The 24,532-nt window shown below is 35.6% G+C and overlaps 1 protein-coding gene across 5 annotated transcripts in view; it reads right to left on the bottom strand.

The window, feature by feature from the left end:
* nrg2b (neuregulin 2b) overlaps nt 1-24,532 on the bottom strand; it is a 97,436-nt gene that overhangs the window by 12,871 nt on the left and 60,033 nt on the right. For 4 of the 5 annotated variants that reach the window (XM_055177715.2, XM_055177712.2, XM_055177714.2 and 1 more), the window contains exons 4-6: nt 9,050-9,170; nt 6,286-6,344; nt 4,410-4,433 (exon numbers count right to left, since the gene is read on the bottom strand). In XM_055177715.2, the coding sequence (XP_055033690.2) occupies nt 4,410-4,433; nt 6,286-6,344; nt 9,050-9,170 (204 nt within the window). The remainder of the gene's footprint in view (nt 1-4,409; nt 4,434-6,285; nt 6,345-9,049; nt 9,171-24,532) is intronic. The other variant, XM_055177713.2, reaches the window with a different exon arrangement.

The raw sequence follows: 24,532 nt of genomic DNA, 5'->3' as shown, positions 1-24,532 counted from the left end.
CTGTTAAAAGCTAAACTGTTCTCTTGTCATGTCTGCAGAACCTCTAGAAGTAATTTTCTCCATCAACTGCATGAATCAAAAATTTTCTGTGTTACTTAAAGGGGACATATCATGAAAATCTGACTTTTTCATGTTTAAGTACTATAATTGGGTCCCCAGTGCTTCTATCAACCTAAAAAATGTGAAAAAGATCAACCCAGTAACTTAGTTTTGGTAAACCATTCTCTGCAAGAATGTGAAAAAATAGGTTATTGAAATGTGGCTCCGCTTGTGATGTCAGAAGGGGATAATACCTCCCTCCCTTAATCTGCACTATCCAAGCACAGCACTGTCATTTAGTGCAGAGATCAGCTCATTTGCATTTTTAAGTACACACCCAAAAACGGCAAATTTTTGCTCACACCTAAAAAGTGGCAATTTTAACATGTTATAATAAATTATCTATATAATATTTTGAGCTAAAATTTCACATATGTACTCTGGGGACACCAAAGTTTTATTTGATGTCTTAAAAAAGTCTTGTGAAATATCCCCTTTAACACTTAAGAAATTTGGTTAAGGTTTTTATTTTACATAGGCAGAAATCGACCTGTACCGATTGGCTTTTTCGTTAGCTGGTTTTGTCCTTTCCCTGATAAAAGAAATCTGTTTACGTGTTTACATGACCTATGCATTATTAGTTTATTAACTCGTTTGCCACCAGATATTTTTTGAAAAGTTGCCTGCCAGCATTTTTGTGTTATTTTCACAAAAGTTTCACATAATGCCTTCCAGTAAAATTTTCTTTTAAAAATATATAAACATACAAATATATCAAATAACAGAACAGACCCTCTGCTTTTAAAAAACAATAAACAAACAAACAAAACGGGAAAAAAGTTTCATCGAATCTATATTTTTTTCTCTGCGTATAAACTCTTAAATATAATTTCTTTAAAACAATTTTTTAGCAAAAAGCTGAAATAATTGCATTTTTGTGAAGGAATTTTGTTAGAGATCAGATTCAGAATGATTATCAAAACATACACAATACACAGAAATTAAAATGAGTAAATAACGTTTTTTGCTGCAGTTTTTTCATAAATTGGGTAACCCATCTAGTGGATAATCGCGGTATTGCAGATTAACATAAAAATTCATCAGGAATAAGTTTTTTTATGCAAATGTTTTTTCTTAATTTAAGAGAAAACATTATTAACTCCTTCACCGCCATTGACGAGTTATCTCGTCAATTAAGAGAAAACTTTGCCTGCCAATGACGATTCCCTGATGAGTTTTTACAGTACTCTTTAATTCTGCTATTATCCACTAGGTGGCGCTCTTACCCAGTTTATAAAAAACTGAAGCATCAACTAATTCAACAACTTTGTAAACACTGTGAATGTTTTGATAATTGTTCTGAATCTGGGGCCGTATTCACAAAGAATTTTATCTTACCACTAAGAGTACTCTTAAATTGCACTAAAAGATTTTAGCTAGGAGTTTTCTCTTAAAAGTTATTCACAACGCCTTTCAGACCTACTTTTAGTAAGGAAAAATGATAACTCCTAAACTAAGAGTGAGTCTCCGTTGCTACGGATGACGTCAATTCTCATGCACGAGCTGCCTCGCAATGACCACGGTGATTGGCTGTTAGATGACAGGCTGTCATGCGGAACATAACACAGACGCACCAAATCATGGAATTACAACATTAAAATATGTAGACTATGTGTCCTACACAAAATAATAATAGTAATGCCATGGAAATGCATATATAAAAGAAAAGTCGTGAATGAAATTGAATTAAATCAAGGTAGCTAATACCCAAATGAAAACCGCCAATTGCCTAATAATAAAAAATGACTGCATTAACACTTGCTTGATTAATTTACATCCTATTAGCCTAAATAGACTACTTAAAGCAAGGAAATGTTGCCCATATTGAAGAAGCCTAATGTAATAAATAAATGACGGTGGATTATGAACTCGCCAAAACGGAAAAGAAAGCCCAACTAGACGCAGGATCAGCTACTGTTGCTGCTGTCCCAGTTAGTGCTGGAAAAAGAAACATAATAAAAGGGAAATTCAACACTGAGATATCAAGCAAAACTAAGCGTGAGACGTGGGAAACAGTGATGCGCGGATATGTACAACAAAACAACCGGCACCCGACCAACGTTTTCAACTAACCCGCTCGCAACTCCGGACCGCAAAAAATAAATAAATATATATATATATATATATATATATTTTGCGGTCCGAGTTGCGAGCGGGTTAGTTGAAAACGTTGGTCGGGTGCCGGTTGCAGCCTTTAAACGGGCAAGCATGGCAACAGGTTGGTGTACAATATTAAATATATAATATCATAATAATATTATTGTTTCATGTAATTCTAAAAACTTCCTGCTTGTCATGAATGTAATGAATTGTAAAAAACAAATGTCATAAACAATATGCTTACATTAAAGTGTGCTTTTAAGTCTTGGCAATGCTTTTGAGTTGGTGAAACTGTCCGTGTTAAGGAGGATATAGCACCTAAGCCATTTAGGATTCTTTGTGAATAGGTCTTAGTGAGTTAGGAGTCCTCTCGACTTCTTTTAAGCTGTCCCAGACTTAGGTGCTACTTTTAGGGCTAAAATGCTTCGTGAATTATTTTTAGTGAAAAAAATTAGAAGTCCTAAAGTTAAGAGTGACACGCCCATTATTTTTAGGAGTTGCTCCTAAATTCACCAGTTAAGAGCTACTTTTAGCCTTAAAATTCTTTGTGAATACGGCCCCTGATTTCTATCAAAAGTCCTTCACAAAAATGCAATTATTTCAGCTTTTTGCTAAAAATTTTGTGTGTTTGAAGAAACCCATATTTGAGAGGTGATAAAAAAGAACATTTTTTTTTACATTTTTACAGTTTGATAGCAGGAGGGTCTGTTCTTTCATTTGATATATCTCACGTTTATATATTTATAGAAGAAAATTTCCCTGGAAAGCAATTCTTTAAACTTTTGTGAAAATCACATGCTGGTGGCCAGTTCAAAAAAAGGCTAGTGGGGAATGAGTTAAATGCATTAACTAACATTATCAAACAACGAACAATATAGTTTTCAGCATTTATTAATTTTTGTTAAAATTAGTTAATACAGGTATTTATGTTAGTTCATAGTGCATTGATTAATGTGAACAGTTACGACGCTTGATTTTAAATATGTATTAGTCAATGCATTAAAATGAACTAAGATTAATACATGCTGTAAAAGTATTTTTTTATTGTGAAGTCATGTTAGCTAACTAATTGGTAACAAATACAACCTTATTGTAAAGTGTTACCTTGTACATATGCTTTTGAGACTTGAGATGTAACCCACTTTACATCCATCTTTAATGTCTTCCGGGTTGTATTTACTTTCATCGTGCACAGTTGTGTTATGGTTTTTGATGATGTCCATGTTTGCATCTACAATATCTGTCTGCTTATATATCAGATAATTTAAGAGCAACATACATCCTTAAGTCTATTTATTTTGATGTCTGCACAATTATGTTAATTGTATTAAAAATATGTTTTTGCAATTGTATCATTTGCTTTAGCAGCGTTATGTCCCTGTTGTCTGTGACCCGATCAGACTGTTACATCATTGGGTCAGGACTGACTGGTTGATAACCACTGAACTAGACAACTTTGAAGCTTTGCATCAGACTAAAGCTTCAATAACAGATGTATCTGCCTGATGTAACTGTATATAAACTACAAAATGTGTTGAGAATAAGCAATAATCCTTGACAGGTGGTGATAAAATCTCTGTGATGCACGGGATAAAATACAGAAACAATGATAAAAGTCATCCATGATTATTGCTTATAAGAATTAACTAAAGTAATTCAGCTTGCTAGCCTAACTTACAGTTGTCAAGATATAGACACAGGGCAAATAATAATTGACATGCATTTTGATATTTGACAACAGGCCCATTCAAGTAGATTTTAAAGCCTGAATTATCTATTTATTTATAGGTATACAAAACCTTATACAATGCTGTACCTTCTGGGCTACATGACTGTTAAGGACCTATTGTGTACCTTTAACATTTAACCCCTAACATCTAACTGGTTCAAAATTGGTTCTTAAAAGGTACGCAATAGGGTATAATATTGTACCCCAAAATGTACATTTCAATGTGTTGTATTACCATAAAGATGAACGTTAAAGGGGACCACCCCAAGTAAATAAGTATGCATCCACATGCCTAATGTGTATCTTTCAATATCCCTAAAATGAGTGTCGCTTTATCAGAGCGAAAAAAGAAGCTGATGATGTATTTGCGTACATCATATAGGACAAATAAAACAGAACGAGTTCTCATGTGGAAAAAGCTCAAGCTATGCCATAAAAATATGTCATGAACTAAACAATCAAACAAATAGTAACTTCATACCCATGATTTCAATTCCAAGATGCTCTGCCAATGCAGAAAGTTGACAATGTAACAAACAAGAAAAAACAAGAAAACAGGTTTCAGGTAAAATTGTCCACTTGTTAAGGTATAGCGGCGATACACTAGAATGCGATTAGTAGTGTTGTTTGTTTGGTTTTGTTTGAGACTCTGAGGTGAGTGACTGTACGTTCCAGTAACAGACACACAATGCAGACAAACATTGGCCAACTCCATATTCCCCATGAAACGAAATCAAACAAAAATACCAATAAACAACACAACACTTTTCTCGTAAGCGAGCGTGTGAATGCATGCAGACAGCCAAACTTACTGCCATATTTACTAGACCTCATTTCTGGGTTTAAAGAAAAACATACACACAAAGCCATTAAAATGAAAAGCACAATGTACAACACAAAAATCCTCGGTCAAGTAAGGATGAATGCTGACACAAACTGATGGCTTTTATTTTAATTATTTTTATTTCCAACACCATCAGCAAATGTGCAGCATTTTAAACATATTTTTAGTCATGGCTTGCATTATATGCGTCATATTAAAGACATTTTTTAGAAATCTACCACCAAAACAGTGGTACTTAGAGATTAAGGTTCATGCATCATGCTTCGAGCTCAAACATTGCAAATTGTAAGAAAAATAGCATTTAACAATTATCTAAAGAAATATATTGGGTTCAAAACAGCACTTTTAAAGGGATAGTTCACTTAAAAATTAAAATGCTGTCATCATTTATTCACTCTCAAGTTGTTTCAAACCTGTAAAAATTTCTTTGTTCTGCTGAACGCAAAGGAAGATATTTTGAAGAATGTTTGTAACATCTGGAGCACCATTGACTTCTATAGAAAAAAATAATATTGGAAATGAATGGTGCCCCTGCTTGAATTTATTGCAAGAATAGCCTCTTGAGATCATTTTCAAGAGTCCCATTGGTTACAAACATTCCTCAAAATAGCTTATTTTGTGTTAAACTGAATAAAAAAACTCAAACTGGTTTATGCAACATGAGGTTGAGAATTTTCATTTTCGGGTGAACTATGCCTTTAACATCAACTGTTGCATTGCTCGCGATGACCACAGAAAATAATCTAATACAGCACAGTAAACACTGCACAAATTTTTAAATAAAAGCCTGTAATATGCCTAGAAATTTTATTTAAACAATAATATTCTTAGTCTCACACACAGGCACTAAAAATGTTTACGCCTGGCAACAACTATTGCTGCCATGATCAGTAGAAAGTTCCCTTAAACATTTTTTTTTTTAAATATAAATGTTCGCTTACATTGTGCCGTGCGAAGATCATGGAGGTTTGTGAACGTAGCACAATCCGTAATGAATCAAATTTACATATAAAGGAGTCGTGTTTGACCCGTAGGCTTTCATCATAAGTGCATTACTGCGAATACATTTCACTTGTATTTATAAACTGGGTGACAAATCGAAATTATTTTCTGTGGAAATTGACAGCACGCCGCTTACATTGAACCCAGAGGATCATTTAAATGTAATAAACGAGTCCCTATCAAGCATATAATTAATATGTCTGCTGGAATAAGTTCACACCTTACTCTTTATTAACACTATATCTCATTAAATCGAAGTAGCTCTGATCTATGTGAACCTAATCTAGCTTTTCTGTTTCGTTTGTCCTGGTTACTCTCTTCAAATGCACTATTCTTGATTTCATTTGCATTTAATATCATTTTAAGCAAAAAAAATCCATGAATTTCTATCATTTCAATCCAATAGACAAACGGAGGCAGACACTGTGCATGCAGTACATGCACACAAAAATGTCATAGGCAACATGCAGCTGTCTAAAGACAGACAGACAGGAAGTAGAAATGAACATACTGTAAAAACCGGCCATAACGGAGGTTTGACAGCGTTCACCGGTAAAGTCATTTGGACACCTGATGAAGGGAAACAAGAGGGAGGAGACAGAAACATGAGGAAGAGAGAGAGACGAGAGAGACATGCAGTTAGAACAACACAGAGCTCATCTGATGATGTCATCACTGTGATATCACAGGGCCCATAACCTAGGAAAGAGGTCATGTCATTTATTGTTGACAACTCTTGCTCATTTTGTGGAAATGAAGAAGAAACACTGACCCATTTATTTTTTCATTGTGACAAAACTCAACATTTTTGGAAAAATTTAAATTCTCATTTAAGTAAACACCTTGATTCTTCCAAATCCTTCCAGTTAAAAGAAATAATTTGCTACTACACTGAAAAAAATGATTCATTGAACCTAATCAATCCTTTAAGGTAAGTGGTTGCAATCAATCCCTTCAAGCTACATTTAAACAAAAGTTTTATATTTTATTTTACGTTACTAATCTTTTTTGTTTAAATGTAGCTTAAATAAATTGATTGCAACCACTTACCTTAAAAAAATTGATTAAATTCAATGAATCCTTTTTTTTTCAGTGTATGAAGGCACATCTAATATTCCAATTAATTAGATTGTTTTTTATTTTATTTGTAAAAAAATGTATTCACAAACAAAAATTCTTTAAATTGCAGCTTAACTTTCCACATTTCCTAATCGAAATTGAAACATTTCTAAAATCCCTTAAATTTGTTAAAAACAAGAAAAACGAAAGATTTTTGAAATATTATGATGACTTTTTCTGTATTACCGATGCATAATGTTTTCCTATGTTAACTTGTTAATTTTTTAATATATATTTTTATTTCTTTGATTTTTATTTTTTTATTGTACTTGCACTGAAAAAAATTCATTGAATTTAATAATTTTTTTAAGGTAAGTCGTTGCAATCAATTTATTTAAGCTACATTTAAACAAAAGTTTTATATTTTATTTTACTTTACTAATCTTTTTTGTTTAAATGTAGCTTAAATAAATTGATTGCAACCACTTACCATAAAAAAATTGAGTAAATTCAATGAATCATTTTTTTTCAGTGTATTTATCTTTCTGTTATCGTATTTTATTTGTGAAACTTGTTGTTTTCATTCCTGTAGAGGTTTTTGTGTATTCTGTCTCTTTTGTTAAATGTTTTTGAAGCAATAATAAAAAAATGTGGTTTTACGGAAAAAAAAGGTCATGTCATTTATTGTCATCAGAGTTTATTTAATTCGCTCAGTAATACACATAACAATCTGAATAGAGACAAACACTGACTTCTGATGCTTTTTATACACGTATGATTATCAAATATTGATAGCATTCTTAGTATTTCACTGTTAGAATTTATAAATGTAGTTAAGAATATAATAAAGTCCTTACCAACACAGGGTATTGTCGTACATTTATTATTCAATTCAACCATGATGAAAACTACATATACAGAAGATTCAATGACGTGAATGATAAACGTCATCTCAATCCTCTAACTAAATCATTGTGTCTGGAAAGCCGAAAACAGCCCATACTATTTCCAAGCCAGTCAGTGTTTCCCTAAGGGACATTAACCCTTTCAAACGCTCTGTTCGGTAAATTAAAAAGATTGACTCGACAAGTCAGAGTTTAAAGGATGACGTCTCCCCGAAGGGTTTGATCTTTAAACAGCTTTAATGGCTTTGTTTCTCTTCCTTTAAAAAATTGGAGTAGACGCAGTAAATCTGAACTGTCCTTGCCAAAATGGCTGATAAGGACAAAGCATTGTGTCTCTTGTCGCGTGGGGGGGGGACTACAAAGCATATCTATTGATATCGGCAGTATACATTGACAGGGTTGATTGAAGAGACAGTAGAGCCTGTACGCCCCTCACAGACCCTCGGCCAGCCCATCATTTACTTGAGCTCTCTCTGGACTATTCAATTACATTTCAAGGAGTCTCTAATTTCCTTTTTTGGCAAAAATCATAGTGTAAACCCACTATGTTTGAGAAACAAATGTTTAAATGTTTCACAAAAAAAGGCAGTTGTCCTCTTAAGGGATAAACCTCTTGTTTACTGAAATTTAATTCTGCATCCTGATATTTTTCATTATTGCACTTTATTTCTCAGTACAAACGTGTCTATTCTACAATTAGCTAAACTAATGTTTTTATTGGTTGTGTGCAAGATTTGTTTGATATGTTATGTTACATGCAAAGACTATTGACATCATGCTTTGTTGTCAGAAAGGAAGCCATTCCTAAATTCTGAACTTTGTCCAATTTTGTGTGTGCCTTATCTGCAAATAGTTTGAGTTACATAAAATGAATTTTCAAGTAATTAAACTATTTAATTACTTTAAGCATTTGGATTTACAGTGAAGTCACTTATTTCTGACCTCTACTAAACCATGTCACCTAAAAAAAGGTCAAAGTGATAAAACCCAAAAGAGCTTATAAATGTAAATGTATCATGCAAGTAGGCAATAGCGAACATGAACTATAAAAGAAACCATTAAGGACAAAAGCAAAGTGACATCACAGAAAGAGTGAGCAGATGCTATAGGAAGATATTTCCTTAAAATTTTCTTAACTTATCTATAAACCGCACAAAGATCAAACATAGTAAAACATATTTATTAAAGGTATCATTTGGAACAAGGTGCATGTCAAACTGTACAAATAACAGAAAAACAAAATATGAAATTGTGTGGATTTTTTGCAGGTTAAAATAAAATAAAAGTGTGGTATGAGTGCGTGTAACTTACTTGCAGGACAACTGATTTATACCATGTATGAAATAACAGTCTCCTCCGTTAACGCAGTAGGTTTTCTCTGTATCATTGCACTTCCTGGCGTGACTCGAGCCTGGAGACAATGTGGTGGTTACTATAGAAACACAAAGACAGAGAAAACGAGATGAGCATCTCACGTTGTGACAATGCAGAAAAAGTATCAATGGCTGTGTTCACAATGAAATGCTAGTGTAGCGCCTACTACATTCAGTACTCTGCAGTATACAGTGCTTACTCTATTTATAGTATAATATCATGTAATTCAGTATGCTTCAAATTGTACTTACTGTATGTACCATTCCTTTCACATCAGCCCTTTGCATGTTTCATTATATACAATAAGTGGCATACAATTTAAAGAGCACCCATTTCATTGCTAAAAACAACATTATTTGGTATAATACCATGTATTCGGGTGGTTTATGGTTAAAAAAAAACACATTATTTTCCACATACTGTAAATTTTTGTTGCTCCAGATTTCGCTCTCTTCCTGAAACGCACAGACTTGAAAAGCTCTGTGTCCCTGATTGGCCAGCTAATCTGTACGTTGTGATTGGCCTGAATACCTCTGACGTCAGCCGGAAAGTGACGCTCCTTACCATGTTTGAAAGATTCGGTTGCTAACAGGAGTTAACTTACATGCTATGAGTCCGAAGTGGAAGGAATTATAAGAAGCCCTTTTCACAAAGACATTCCGGAAAATACACAGAAAATGCATCCTGGATCGTTTGATTTTTTTGTTCATTCACACGTGCGTAATTGTTTATGCATGTCATTTATCATTTCCTGATAACTGCTTCAATATAGTTTGCGACATTTCTCGTTGTGAATGTTGATATGCATCTCTCGTTTTAAAAAGCTGAACCATAACTTTTGTTGTGATGATGCGCGCATCCTCACTACGACACGTCCTTATGGCATTGTTTCGGCTTCTTGTTCACACAGAGGGTTTTCTGTGTATCTTACTAGGTCCTCTTTCCGGCAACAATCTCAGAAGATTTACGGGACGTGTTTGCATTCAAAAACTTTTTTGGCAATTTTACGGGTATTTTCTGGGACCAAAGGTCTGTATGAATAGGGCTACAATGTTGGTTTTGTCTACATCACCAATCCCAGGAAGTAAACTGTTGCCTACAATCCGTGTGTTCGTTGTAGTCCAAGAAAAGAGATTTACGTTGGAGACGATAACTCGCATCATTGTTTGTACAATTTGTATATCGTTAACATGTACTAACACACACTTATATGCCAAAGGAAATGTAAAAACGTAAATCGGACAATAGGTGCCCTTTAAGGGGGGTTTTCTTTATCATGGAGAGGATAATGCGATCATCCACCACTGTTATTCTATAGACGGTTTCAGCAGTAACAACATAAACAAGCGGCATTCGTGGTCAACACGAAACTTCCAGTAAACTCCGATAAGAATAAATAACAACAAAGTACTTATAATAGTATACTTATATGTAAGGGATAATGTAGAGGCAGCCGGTAGTTATCGGGAAATAAGCCCCGACAGTGTGATCAGGACCCGACGCGAAGCGGAGGGTCTTGTATCACACTGAAGGGGCTTATTTACCCGATAACTACCGGCTGCCTCTAGATTATCCCGCTTATTACACGGCTACTTGCCACATAAGAAAAAAAATGGACATGAATATGAATTTGAAACATTTTATTGGTTTATTTGTTTTAAATTAACATTCTTATCCTTCCGTGAAACTTTGCACAGATGCATAAAATGATCATAATACCTTAAGATCCTCTGCTTCAAACTTGTCTGTCTCCATTTTTTTCTCTTTTAGCCAGTCTTTGAGAAGTTTTAATGCCCATTCTGTATTTTTTTTGTGTGTTGGCTTCGTAGCTGTCATGCTCTATTTTGTCAAGTGCAATAAGCTCTCTGTGTCTTGTCGTGTGTTTGTCACAAGATGGCGCCAAACAGTAATCTTTATTGGCGCGGAGCGATTTAAATCGTTAAAGTAGTACCGGCTATGCGTTATTACTTTGGAGCGGTTATTATTTGAAAAGAACGAACCTGCAAATGTCTCAACTGACCAATCAGAATCAAGTATTCCAGAGAGCCGTGTAATAAATATATAATAGTATACTTATATATATATATATATAACAAGCAAAATAAACACCTAGATTACCTAAGAAACCAAAACAATTGTTATTTTTCGACGAGGTATTTGTACAAGAGTTTAGTTTAGCAACTAGTCAGACCATTAAAAAAATTAAACCGGAAGTGAAGTTCGGACCAGACGCGTATCGCGTAACGTGCGTCCGATAAAACGGTCTACATAGACATACAGATTTGTATGTTGCTGAGCTAACCAGTGTCTTGTTTTTAGTCAGAATGTAACAAAATTTTGATGTGGGCACTCTTAATGTCCCTGTTATCTCTCTGATGGATTTGTTGTGTTTTTGAAACCTAAATATGGTCTGTATCACTTGCATGGAGATCTCCCTGATCTGAATGATTTGGGTTCACAGCCACAGCTTTCAAATGCAATTGTCACACTTAAAATCAACTCCAGACCTTTAACATCTGTCATTCATGAAGAAATGATTTAACAAATAGACAATACCTGTCCATAAAATAGCTTTTAAGTCAACTGTCCCATTACTTTGGACCCCTTTAAAAAGAGAAGCTACATATTAAACGGCTGTAATTCCTAAATCCTTCAACCAATATGGATGTGTATACCCTCATAATAAAGCTAAGAGTGTGTAAGCCAATATTCATAATATGACTGTAACTGGAAAACATTTTGGTAAACAGCTAAAATAACACCAAATGTGCCTCTGTCCAAACATTTATGGACCTAACTGTAAAAAAAGTCTCCAGTCATTCTTCATGGTCCTTTCTAAATAAAGGTGAAAGACTTAAAAGTTTAGTCAATATCCTAATTTCCCACACTGTTCCGTTTTGGAACATTTGCATACTAGTACACTTACTGTAGTACAAACTGCAACTAAAACTGCAGACTGTCTGACATTTTAAACACAAAAATCATACAAGATTCATGGCAGAGTTTACAATTTTTTTGAGGTTTGCATATGGAGGTGTGTTCTTAATGACAGTATTCCTAAAATTATATCCCATTATATTCCTAAATAGGAACTACCCCAATAAATTGATCCGTGTTACAGTATCGCAACAAATTGCATCGTACCGTGATATGTATCACATCGCAAGATTTTTGTATCTTACATTTATTTTACCCAGAATGACTTAATAAACATGCATTATTGCATTACACTTCAGAGTAAACACATACTGTTTTCTGTACCTGGATTAAAAATATAACTCCAATATGGTGTGATACAGCACACACACACACACGCAAAAGTCACTGTATCGTTGTGTATATAAACCAAAGTGAGACACACGCTGCCAATACACATGGCAGATGGGAAGATGTTCACGCAGACATCACTGGCTTGCAGCCACATGGAAGGTTTGGATTTTCTGCAGTCTGTCAGACTCACGGAGAGTCAAGCTGTGCACTGCAGACTCAAGCACATCACATCTGAACCTCTGCAGACATACAGTACAATAGAGATGGGCAAACTGCGATTTAAACGTCTGCCCTGGCAAACAGCCAGCCAGTGAGAGGAATACTAAAGTACTGCATACTGGGCTGTGTATAGTACTCCGTTTTTTTGTATACTGCATAAATACTGTTTTCTAACAAACTGACAAAGATTGTGTTCAAGTGTGCACAATACAGAAGTGGGTTGCACAAAAATTTAATTATCATAAAAAAACAGTAAAATGTCTTAGCCTTCTGACAGTCCGAACAAATAAAGAGTCACACTGATATTAGACCAGGTCAAGGCATTGTGGAATACAATACTGCATTCAGTTTTCACAATTTTTGTACAAATGTGTAAGGATGCTCCGATCAGGATTTTTGCAGCCGATACCGTTTAGTTATCTTTGTGATCGGCCGATACCGATACCGATATTTTATAAGCTGATATGCAAGCTCTTTGATGACTGTAACTGTTAACATTTTTTTTCTAGATAAAGTAATACAACAAATGTTTCCGTTGTTATATTACTTGCAGTAATTAGGTATATTATTATGTTAACAGAGAATAAAATAAATAAGCACAACGAATATTCCTTCTGCAAAAAGATATTTAATATCTCTCTAAAAGGTTCATGTCTCTTAAAAGTAATGAAAGTGAAACACTTCACAGTCTTTACTATGTGAATTAAATATACACGCATTTGTATGAAGTACAACAGTTCTTTAAACAAGAGCAGAGAGTGATTTTATTGAGAGATGAATTAGGTTACTGCAGCTTTAAGACGTGAGAGAGATCACCCTGTTCACGTGCACTGATGACAGGCTGCTGTGTGTGCGGGCGGCGGGTGTACGCAGCTGTGAGGAAAATGAAACTTTAAGCGGTCAAAACTTTAAAACGCATGCAAATAATAAACTTTTGGCATGAGGATGCAATTGTCTGCAATGGATGTGTGTTGTATACACTGTTTGATGGGGATGTGAAGACGCGTCGCACTGTTGACCGGAGCGCGTTCTCATAGAAAATACACTTATTTCTATAAAGGCAAAGAGAGAAATACAAATCTGCATGTCGCACATGAGCAACGGGTTATAAAAATGCTCGCACTACGTAAAAAATGTTCTCTAATTGCAGCCGCATTCAGGATCCCTGTAAAGACAAAAGTAAACAGAAAGATCAGTTCACGAGATCTGCAAATTTAGTATCGGCACCATGTAGTACTGTTCATCGCTCTGAATCTGTTATTTACAAAAATGGAATTATATCTGCTTTTAGCTGAAATTTTGAGAGGTGATAAGAGAACAAATGAAGGTAGGATAAAACTTTTTTTTAAAGCGGAACGTCCGTTCTTTTATTTGATATATTTTATGTTTATTTAAAGAAGATAATTTTTCTGGAAGCCAGTAAACTAAAACTGGGTGGCAACTTAAAAAAAAAATGCTGACGGTGAAAGAGTTAAAGTTAAGCATGCTTCCACGCATATATAATCACGCATATAAAATACTAGAGAGTAAAAGAGCAACAAAGAAATTAAGGGATAAAGAAAATGTTTGACCCCGGACCACAAAACATAAGTCATAAGGGTCAATTGAATTTCCATTGATGTATATGGTTTGTTAGGATTCCTCAGTCGAAAATAAAAAAAAGATTTTTTTTGTTGAAAAATAGCCTATTCCAGAATTTTTCTCCATATAGTGGACTTTAGTGATCAACGGTTTACAGTTTCAATACAATAAAAAATTAGATGTTTCAATGTAGCTTCAAAGGGCTCTAAATGATCCCAACCGAGATACAACTATTTGAAAATCTGGAAACTGAGGGTTAAAGGCGAGGAAAAAAAATCGCCTTCGAAGTTGTCCACATGAAGTCTTTACACTGAAAAAAAATATTCATTCAATTTACTAAATTTTTAAGGTAAGTGGTTGCAATCAATTTATTTAGGCTACATTTAAAAAAAAAAATTGAAAAACAAAACAAAACAAAACACTTTTGTTTAAATATAGCTTAAATAAATTGATTGCAACCACTTACCTTAAAAAATGAGTAAATTGAATGAATGATTTACTAATTACTAATGATAAATACATTTTTGATATATTTACAGTAGGAAATTTACAAAATATCTTCATGATTTTTACTTAATATCCTTAATTAAATTGAGAATTTTGACCCATACAATGTATTGTTGGTTATTGATACATACCCGTGCGACTTAAGATGGGTTTTGTGGTCCAGGGTCACATATACAAAATATTGCATTTACATCCATAAAGAATAAAGAAATTGATCAGTGGATTAGGAAGGAAAAACTGTAATCAAATGAATAGCATCCTTCAAATTAAAGAGACCCAATTATCTCAGGATGTGAGTAGGTAAACACAGCACAAAAACAGTAGCCAATAAACAAGATAGAGTAAGAGAGAGAGAAAGAGAGAGAGAGAGAGAGAGAGAGAGAGCAAGTGAGTGAGAAAGATATAGAGCAAGCAAGCGAGAGAGAGAGAGAGCGAAAGAGAGCGAGATTAATATGACATTGAATGTCCTGCCCTCTTAAATATTGACCTGGAGACGGATGGTGCTGGTTTGTGGGAGTGATGCCTGTGTGTGTTCATGTCATCGCGGTCCATATATATTTCTGGGTCAACATCCTGACATCCAATCAGACTGTATGGCTTACACCAATTTTAATCATCCTATTATTTTCACAACATATGTCGTCACTTACTGTATACAAAATTAGCATTAGCATTAGTCCCAAACCTATGCATTTCTGTCCCCCTGTGTACTAATTAGTGACGTCAAAGTGTGCCAACAAACGGTTCTAGCTCTGTAAAAGTCTGAGATGCACATTTCATCTGATGCTTACACTTTAAACTGCACATAACAGCAAATCGTGCTTAGCGCATGCAGAAAATTACATTAAACTAAAAAATGCATTGGTATTGAATTTAGAGATGAGACGACCCGGCATGTATTGTTTCTTTTGTTTCATTGGATAAGCACAATGCATCTACCTAATATCTCATTCATTTGCATAATAAATAAATGACACTTTTAACTCCAGCTGAAGGTCACATCAATGTCGCATTTTAACTTGTACAAAATCCAACAAAGGCCCTGTCCCAAATGGTGCACTTCATGTGGACTTTTGGTCTTGTGGCCTTAAATTGCGCGTTCTCGCTTAGTCTACGAGTCCGTAGGGTGTCCCATCTGTCATTTTTACGCTTTGAAGTGTGCTTATCAGCGCCTCCTTTGCCCCCTTGATGCGGTCTTCAGCGAAGCCCGCACTGCAGCAGGCTTCGCGCACTTTACCAACCCAGAGGTCCTTGCGAAAGAGCAATCAGACCAATCAGACGACGGAAGGGAGGAGCTCACACTGACGGGCAACTTCTTTACCTATTTCCGGTGTGACGCTCGAGTCTGTCCCAAAATACAACTCAGTTGCACCCACGTGGACTCGCATTAAGGGTCCCTAAAGTCTGGACTACGTGATGTCATCAAAGTGTGGACTCTGAGGAGGACCACAAGTCCGGAGTGTGCCATTTGGGACAGGACCAAAGAGGACTTTCTGCAAACATGGCGACATTCAGTGATGAAAAGTGACTCATAATCATCATGTTTAAGGAAATATAATGCAACAATGACTTCCCAAATTAGATTTTACATAGCTTAAAAATAAAATTGAATAGCATGGTTTAAATTGTTATATTTTTAGGCGCAAGTGTAGTTTTGGTATGAAATCACTGTACATGTTTTCATTAATCACTCTATAAACATTGAAGGTTTTCGATTATGGGGCATATACACCTCTGGATAGGAAACATCTGTCTAATACCTGCAAGGCTAATGCTAACAATATTATTTTTCCTCACATCTTTATGGAACAACAAAACACCCTCGGTCAGAATCTCACATCAGACTTTCCCAGAATTAAGTGCATGATTAGTAAACAGGAAATGGTGGATCGCTTGTACCAACAGGAAACCGCGCTATCTTCATCATATTTATCTCAATGATTAGTCTTTCTGTCTAATGTAATATGCATGGATGTACAGTAGCTCTGCAATTGTGTGTGTGTGTGTGTGTGTGCAGATCATGACTATACAAACATCAAAAAGATCTCAGTGGGCAATGAGATCTTCAACAGGAGAGAATTACCACCTGAGCTCTGCCATTTCTTAACAAGCTCATTAACTCATTAACACACAAAACCAGAACGAGGGGATAGAGAGAGAAAGAGAGACAGAGAGAGAGAGACAAAGGGGAATAAACTGTGCACTGAGGGACGTCTCAGAGTTCACAATAGCCTTGTGTCACTTAAGGTCACCCATTCATTCTTGAAATGAAGAACATGAGAATGACATCGTACAATATGTCGTATTCAGCGCAGTGAATGTGTGTGTGCCATTGGGTGGCAAATGTTGTCAGCCAATAAACATGATGTGTTGAAGCATCAAAAATACATTTTGGTCCAAAAATAACCACTTTATTCAGCATTGTCTTCTCTTCTGCGTTACGTTGCGTCTGTCACGTTATGATGACGTGTTATCCTTAGACATCTTTGCAAAGTTTTTTTTTCAGACTTACAGCGCACGTCTCCTTCAGACTGTGAACAAAGTCCAGGCGCACAAAAAAAACAGCTGGGGCGCACCAGATAACACGTCAGCCGCGTCACTGCAGTCACGTGACTTTAGTCTCTAGCATGCGCTTCACAACAGACGACAATGCTGATTAAAGTCGTAATTTTTGTTATTTTTGGACCAAAATGTATTTTTGATGCTTTAACACATTCTGACTCACTTTGATGATGTTTTTATTACCTTTCTGGACATGGACAGTATACCGTACATAGATTTTCAATGAACGGTCAACAAACTCTCAGACTAAATATAAAACATCTTAAACTGTGTTCTGAAGATGAACGGAGGTCTTACAGGTTTGGAACGACATGAGTCATGAATGACATTAGTTTTTAATTTTTGGGTGAACTTTATCTTTAAAGCTGCCCAAAACGAAACTGAGCGGGCGCGTTGATTGAATAAACTTTTCATGCCCTTATCTCAAGGAATAAAAAAACAACAACAAACCATAAATGGGTGATTCTCACGAAACCATTGAAACACCACGGCACTAATGATTTTAGCTTTAAAATGTGTAATATAGTAACATTAAAAAGCATCAGAATTAACACAATACTGTGTTCTACATTGCACAATGTGTGATTTCAACATAAGAATTTATAATTGTACATTTTATCTCATTTTCTGCTGAAATTCTCATTACCGCAATGTGTCCAGCTGTGCTTGAACATGCGTTATGTTGTAATTTAATCAAATTAACACAAAAATATTAAGAAAAAAAATAAATAGATGTTTTGCTAGACTACTTTAGATGACAGAAAAAATATTTACTGAATATTCATGTATAACAATAATGAAGAAAAATTAGGAAAATTATGTGTCCATGCCTGATGTTCTCATCCTCCGCAACACTTTTTGAGAACAGTTTAAGCACACATACAGAATTTTAATAAAGTTTGATTTTGAGTGATCAAGCACATGGACCAGTTACTTCAAGATGGCTACCAGGTAAGATCATTTTTTTTACAGTTAATTTGAAATATTGTCGTCGTCAGAATGCTTACACGACATTTTGATTATCATTACCGCAATAGATGCTCATTAAATGTTAATTTAATTAATAGAAGCATAATAGTTTGATTTTAAATGCATGTGCAGAATCTCCAAATTATGTTCTTTCAGGTTTGTCATGTCATTTTGAAAATATGTCAGTGTTGATGTTTTCTGACTGTTGCGGTAATGAGATTTTTTAGGACTAATTTTTTAAATTATGTTACAAAAAGTGTTAAATGATAAGTAAAAGTTTTTAAATTAATGTTCCCATTTACTCCAGACTTTGTTTTTCAATGTCTGGTGGGAAAAAAAGTAAATTTAAGCAATTTTTACATTTTCATGCTTGACATTTTTAAAAACAAGTTTTCGTGAGAATCACCCAAATATGTTACCTGTTCCAAGAAAAGTAAGTTAATCTAACTGAGTAATACTAGTGCTAGTATTAAACTCAACTTGATTGCATACAAAAAAAATTATTTTAACCTTAGATTTAAAATTTTGATGTAAAATGCACTATTGTATAATATTTAATTGATCTACAGTCTATACACAGTATTTAGTTCAATTACATCAAAAGTAACTGTAATTAAATTACTGTAAAAATAAGAGTAATCCCTTACTTTACTTTTTCAAGGAAAAAGTAAGTAAATTACAGTACCTAATTACTTAGTAACTAGTTACACCCAACACTGGCGTCGTATGACATTGAATACACCTGTCACCATGGTTTTTGAATGACTTATCGCCAGATAACAAAATTCAGTTTTAGTCGCATAACATCGGTTAATGGAAACGATGTCACTTCACAATCGTTTGTTGTCGACATATAAAAAATAACGCTAAGTTTTTGCGCAAATCTTTAATGGAAACACAGCTACTGTTCCTGTAGCTCAATTCATAAAGCATTGCAAAAAGTGAACCTTAGTTAACACACATACTGAATTTTTTTTATCTTGAAATTCATATCCCCATACTGTGTGTATTTGTGTGTACACCGTAACAGCATGTCTTTTTCCACGAGGGTAGGGAATGATGAGTTTATCCGATCATTCCTGCACGACAATAATGTTGATCAGGTGCTACGCTGGCCTGACACTGCATCTGTTCACGGCTTTAAATAGATCCAGAGAGAAGCTTTTAAAGACTGCACATATTTTCCACCGTCCCGCAGTCCATCCTGATGCAGGAGGATATTAGCTCCATTAGCCTTGGCTTTGAGCCAAAGGATGGATGGGGACAGGCCGGAGAACATGATTCACGTTCCGAACAGGGAGGGGGGTCGTGGGGTAGGCCGTAAGTCACGCGGGGGGTGCATACGGGGCTTCCGCTCCACTTTACTCAAGCAGCCAGCGATCAATGACATTGAACCACTTACAGGCACTCCCTATTCAGATGGTATTGTGAGACATGCTCACGCCGTGAGTGATTTCTACATGCGCATGCTGCAGAACTGCATGCTGGGGGATCAATGGATGGAGGGACAGGATGATGAAGACAGGAGTGAATGAAATGAGTGCGGAGAAACGGGGGGAAAGTGACTGTCCGGAAAATGAATGCAATGCATAGGGGGTTAAAAGCGATTGATGTTATACTGTACTAGTATTTTGAAGTGAAAGCAGTGTACAGTCCACACACAGCACACTACAGTATGCGATTTCTTTATGTGTGAAAAATACATTTATATTTACATCTTTTTAGAAGTTCACTTAATGCAACACAACTACACTGTCAGAAATAAAGATACAAAAGCTGCAACCAGGGTGGTAACCTTTCAAAAAGGTTATTTACTGTAAAAAAATTATATCAACTCAACGTATATTTTTATGTTACTTTAACTTAACAACTTAAGTTAAACAATTTAAACTTGTTTGTCAACTTGTCACAAGTCAAAACTTAAAATAGTAGGTTGAATTGACTTCAAAACCGAGTGGTTTAAACTTCACACTGAAAAAAAATTATTCATTCAATTTACTCATTTTTTTTAGGTAAGTGCTCGCAGTCAATTTATTTAAGCTACATTTAAACAAAAACAAAAAAACATTAGAAATACAAAACAAAACAAGAAACTTTTGTTTAAATGAATCATTTTTTTCAGTGCATGCTGCATTTTTTAAAGGGTGCATATTAATGCATTAAAGGTACATAATAGTACCAAATGTATACATCTCTGTATCTAAATAGTACACATTTTTAAAAGGGTACTGTCCCAGTGACAGCTTTTGTAGGGTTTAGGGATGTTTTAAATTACATATCCCTAAACAATAAGCACATGATAAACATTTAGCAAAACATTGCCAACGTTAAAGAGAATAAAGCATTAGTTGAAACATTTGCAAAAATGGTACATTAAGTATTTTTTAAAAGGAAAAAAATATATATATATATGTTTTTATGTGTGTACATTTTTATTTTTTACTATATACAGCACTTTGAGTCGAAAGTTAGGTGTTTAAAGGTGCTATATACTAAAAAAGTTATATTATAGTATTATTATTATTAAATGTGAAATATGCAATTCATTTGGGCTGCCAAAAGTTTTATCTTTGGATAAAAAATGTTAAATAATGCAACTCACTTATATAAAGTGGTCAAGTTACGATGCACTTTGTCAGAAATATTTATCTTATTGTTTCACAAACTACACTAGCTGTAGTAGATAAATACTATGCAGTAAACAATACAATAGTAGTCAGAGACTGACAGACAGAAGGGCAGCGCTGCGAGTTTTATCTCAAACTCATTAAGCTGAGTGCTGAGCTTTCAATGGCTGTTTGCTAGAGACTAATTTCACAGTAAATCCAAACTGAATGCACACAGAAACTTCATTAATGCATGCATCAGTGGCGGCCGGTGACTTCTTTATCGAGGGCGCACGATGCGAAGCTCATCAAACCATGTATTTAGCCTGTCGGGTGTGTGGCCCGCCATGTCAAAATATGTGTTTGGCACGTCATGTAAGCCTATATGTGCATTACGCTTCTTGTCAAAATACGTGCCTGCTGCAAACACTTCAAAGGGATTTATGATAAAAGAGATGCTCATGTTTGTCAGATACTCGCATAATCTCATGCGTAATCAGAGTTTAGTTTTGGGTGTCTTGCGAGTATTTTGTGAGCATCTTTTTATCATTAACCCTTTGGATACATGTGCAGCAGGCACATATTTTCACATGACACATGATGCACATTAGTGATGGGCGGGTCAGTGTTTTTTCTAACCCGCATGGAAATTAGACGCAACATATCTGTTTTTTAATTTTGTTTTTAATGACCCGCCCCAACCCGCCCCGCATTAAAGTTACAATTTCTTTACCCGCCCCAACCCAACCCGCAGGTTACCAGCGGGTTACGAGACGACCTGCACATCACTAATGCACATCGGTTTACATGATGCACTGAACACATATTTTGACATGATGAGCCACACACGACACTCCGAACACATATTTGAATTTGCGCCTCTCAGAAGAAAAGTCACCGGCCGCCACTATGGAGCTAGAAGAGTCTCATTAAAGATAAATGCACACACTACATTCACATATGCACACACAGGACTCACAAACACACACGCAGGACACACAAATGCACACAAAATTCACAAATGCACACACAAAATCCAAGAAGCACAGAAGATCCAGAAATGCACACAAAATTCACAAATGCACACAAAATTCACAAACACACAACCAACTCAGAAATGCAAACAACATCCACAAATGCACTCAAGATTCACAAATGCACAGGAGAAGATTCAGAAATGTATTTCTGATGCACACACAAATATATCTTGATTTACAAACTTTTTTTGGTCTGTGAACTTTACTGCATTTGTGTGTGAATTTTGAGCCTCCCCTGACTTGGCTCGACACACACACACTGTGTAAACTACTTCTTTTTCGGTTTTATTGGCGGTTGGCAAACCAGCTTAAAGGTAATGTGATTGGCTTATAAGTAAAAAATCCCCCACGTGGGGTGCGTTCTTGTGATTGGCTAAAACAAGGGAGATATCTGATTGGTTGCAGATCATTCCCTGTTTAAAAAAAAGGCATTTGTGTGTCGAGCCAAGTCAGGGGAGTCTCAAAATTCACATACAAATGCAGTAAAGTTCACAGACCAAAAACAGTTTGTAAATCAAGATATATTTGTGTGTGCATCAGAAATACATTTATGAATCTTGTCCTGTGCATTTGTGATCTTGAGTGCATTTGTAAATGTTGTTTGCATTTCTGAATTGGTTGTGTATTTATGAATTTTGTGTGCATTTCTGAATTTTGTGTGCATTTGTGAATCTTCTGTGCTTCTTAAATTTTGTGTGTGCATTTGTGAATTTTGTGTGCATTTGTTTATCCTGCGTGTGTATTTATGAATCCTGTGTGTGCATATGTGAATGTAGTGTGTGCATTTATCTTTATTGAGACTCTTCTAGCTCCATACGCCACTGGTGTGCAATCTGTCCGTGTGCATACTTTTTTAGATGCGTGTATGTTTGCATCGAGTTGCAAAAAAAAACAGCAAGCACCATTTGCTATCCATACTTTATTACTAAATTAAACAAAATATCCAGAGGAAAATAATATAGGGTGGGGTTTGATATTAAACATTACTAATTTTTGATATTGGACATTGCTTATATGGCCCAGGTAGCCATGATCACATGAGCACAGAATGAAAAGTTGCAGAGAGGTGGGGAAAAATTGTTGTATTTTGATGTGTAGGCCTATTATAAAAACAAATATTTTTATTTCTTTAGAGTAACACCCTCTGATCAATCCTGCACAATGAATAAAAGATATTCATTAAAGGCAGTGGCGGCCAATGACTTCTTTTTCGAGGGCGGATGATGCGAAGTGCGTCACAACATGTATGTAGCCCATCATGTGTGTAGTTCGTATTTTCAAAATATGCCTTCTGCGTGTCGAGAGATCCTGTGTGCATCACGTGTCTTGTCAAATTAAGTGCCGCTGCAGACGCGTCTAAAGGGTTTATGATAAAAGTGACGCTTGCGTTTGCCAGATACTCACATAATCTCATGCATAATCAGAGTTTACTGTTAAGGAAGAGACTTGCGTGTATTTTGTGAACGGGAGCGTCTCTATTGTCATGGGCGGTTTTGACGCGTGTGCAGCGGGCACTTGTTTTGGCAGGGCACGTGATGCACATGGTTAACGTGACGCACCAAACACATATTTTGAAAACACGACCAACACACATGACACTCCGAAAACACATTTTGAATTTGCGCCAGAGTCCTGCAACGGGTTGGGTACCAGCGGGTACCCACGGATACCCGCATAAAAGTGTTTAAAACTTATAATTATAATTAACTTTGTGCGGGCGGGTGGTAGCAAGAATGAAAATATGTGCAAAATTTGTGTGTCTAAATTACCATTACACACCCATCACGTCACCACCACTGCGACAGTGCGCAACCTTTGTTGATTCTTCTCGTAGCCTAGTTGGAGCGAGCGTTGTAGAAGTTGCATAAAGTTGATAGCTGGAAGCTGAACGTCTTCTCTTAGAAAGCATTTCGACACAAGACTTAGGAGCACAGGTAAGTATAGTAGTATAGGTAAGTTGTTTTTTCTTGGTCTTTTTTTATTAATAGGTCTATTTGTGTAGTTATCAGGTGGTAGGCTACTTGAATGACGCAAAACAAAGTGAACTTTAGCTTGTTTCATTAGCCCATCCAAGATGCTGTTGTGATGTTGAGAGAGGTACGAGATAAAAAATAAAGCACTTTAATTGTAAAGATTTTAGCGTGTGTAATTTATGCGTGTGCGGGTACGAGTCGGGTAACAGGCCAAATATTCACGGGTCAGAGCGGGTGTGGATTTAATTTTGATATTATCACGGGTGACGGGTCAGATCTGGTGCTGAACTTCTCCAAAAAGGACCCGTCCAGGACTCTGATTTGCACCCCTTGGAAGAGCAGTCACGAGCCGCCACTGATTAAAGGTATAGTTTGCCATCATTTACTAACCCTCAAATTTTACTAACCCTCAAACGTTTGTAACCAAACGTTTTGGAGCACTAATGACCTTCATAGTCATACTATAGAAGTCAACGATGCCCCTGCTTGCTGCTTGATTTACAAATATCTTCCCTTGTGTTCAGGATAAAGAAATGTATACGTTAAAAACAACTTGAGGGTAAGTAAATGATACCAGAATTGAAATTTTTGGGTGAACTATGCCTTTCAAGGAACAGAGTGCCAAAAATGAACCTTTTGGGGCTGATCACACCAAACGCGTTTATGGCAGTTGCATGTTACTGACTACAAAAGTTA

The sequence above is a fragment of the Misgurnus anguillicaudatus genome, chromosome 16 (assembly GCF_027580225.2).
Source record: "Misgurnus anguillicaudatus chromosome 16, ASM2758022v2, whole genome shotgun sequence".
In the NCBI taxonomy this organism is placed as follows: Eukaryota; Metazoa; Chordata; class Actinopteri; order Cypriniformes; family Cobitidae; genus Misgurnus; species Misgurnus anguillicaudatus.
The sequence above is the reverse complement of the archived record's forward strand: the minus strand, read 5'-3'. Positions and strand labels throughout refer to the sequence as shown.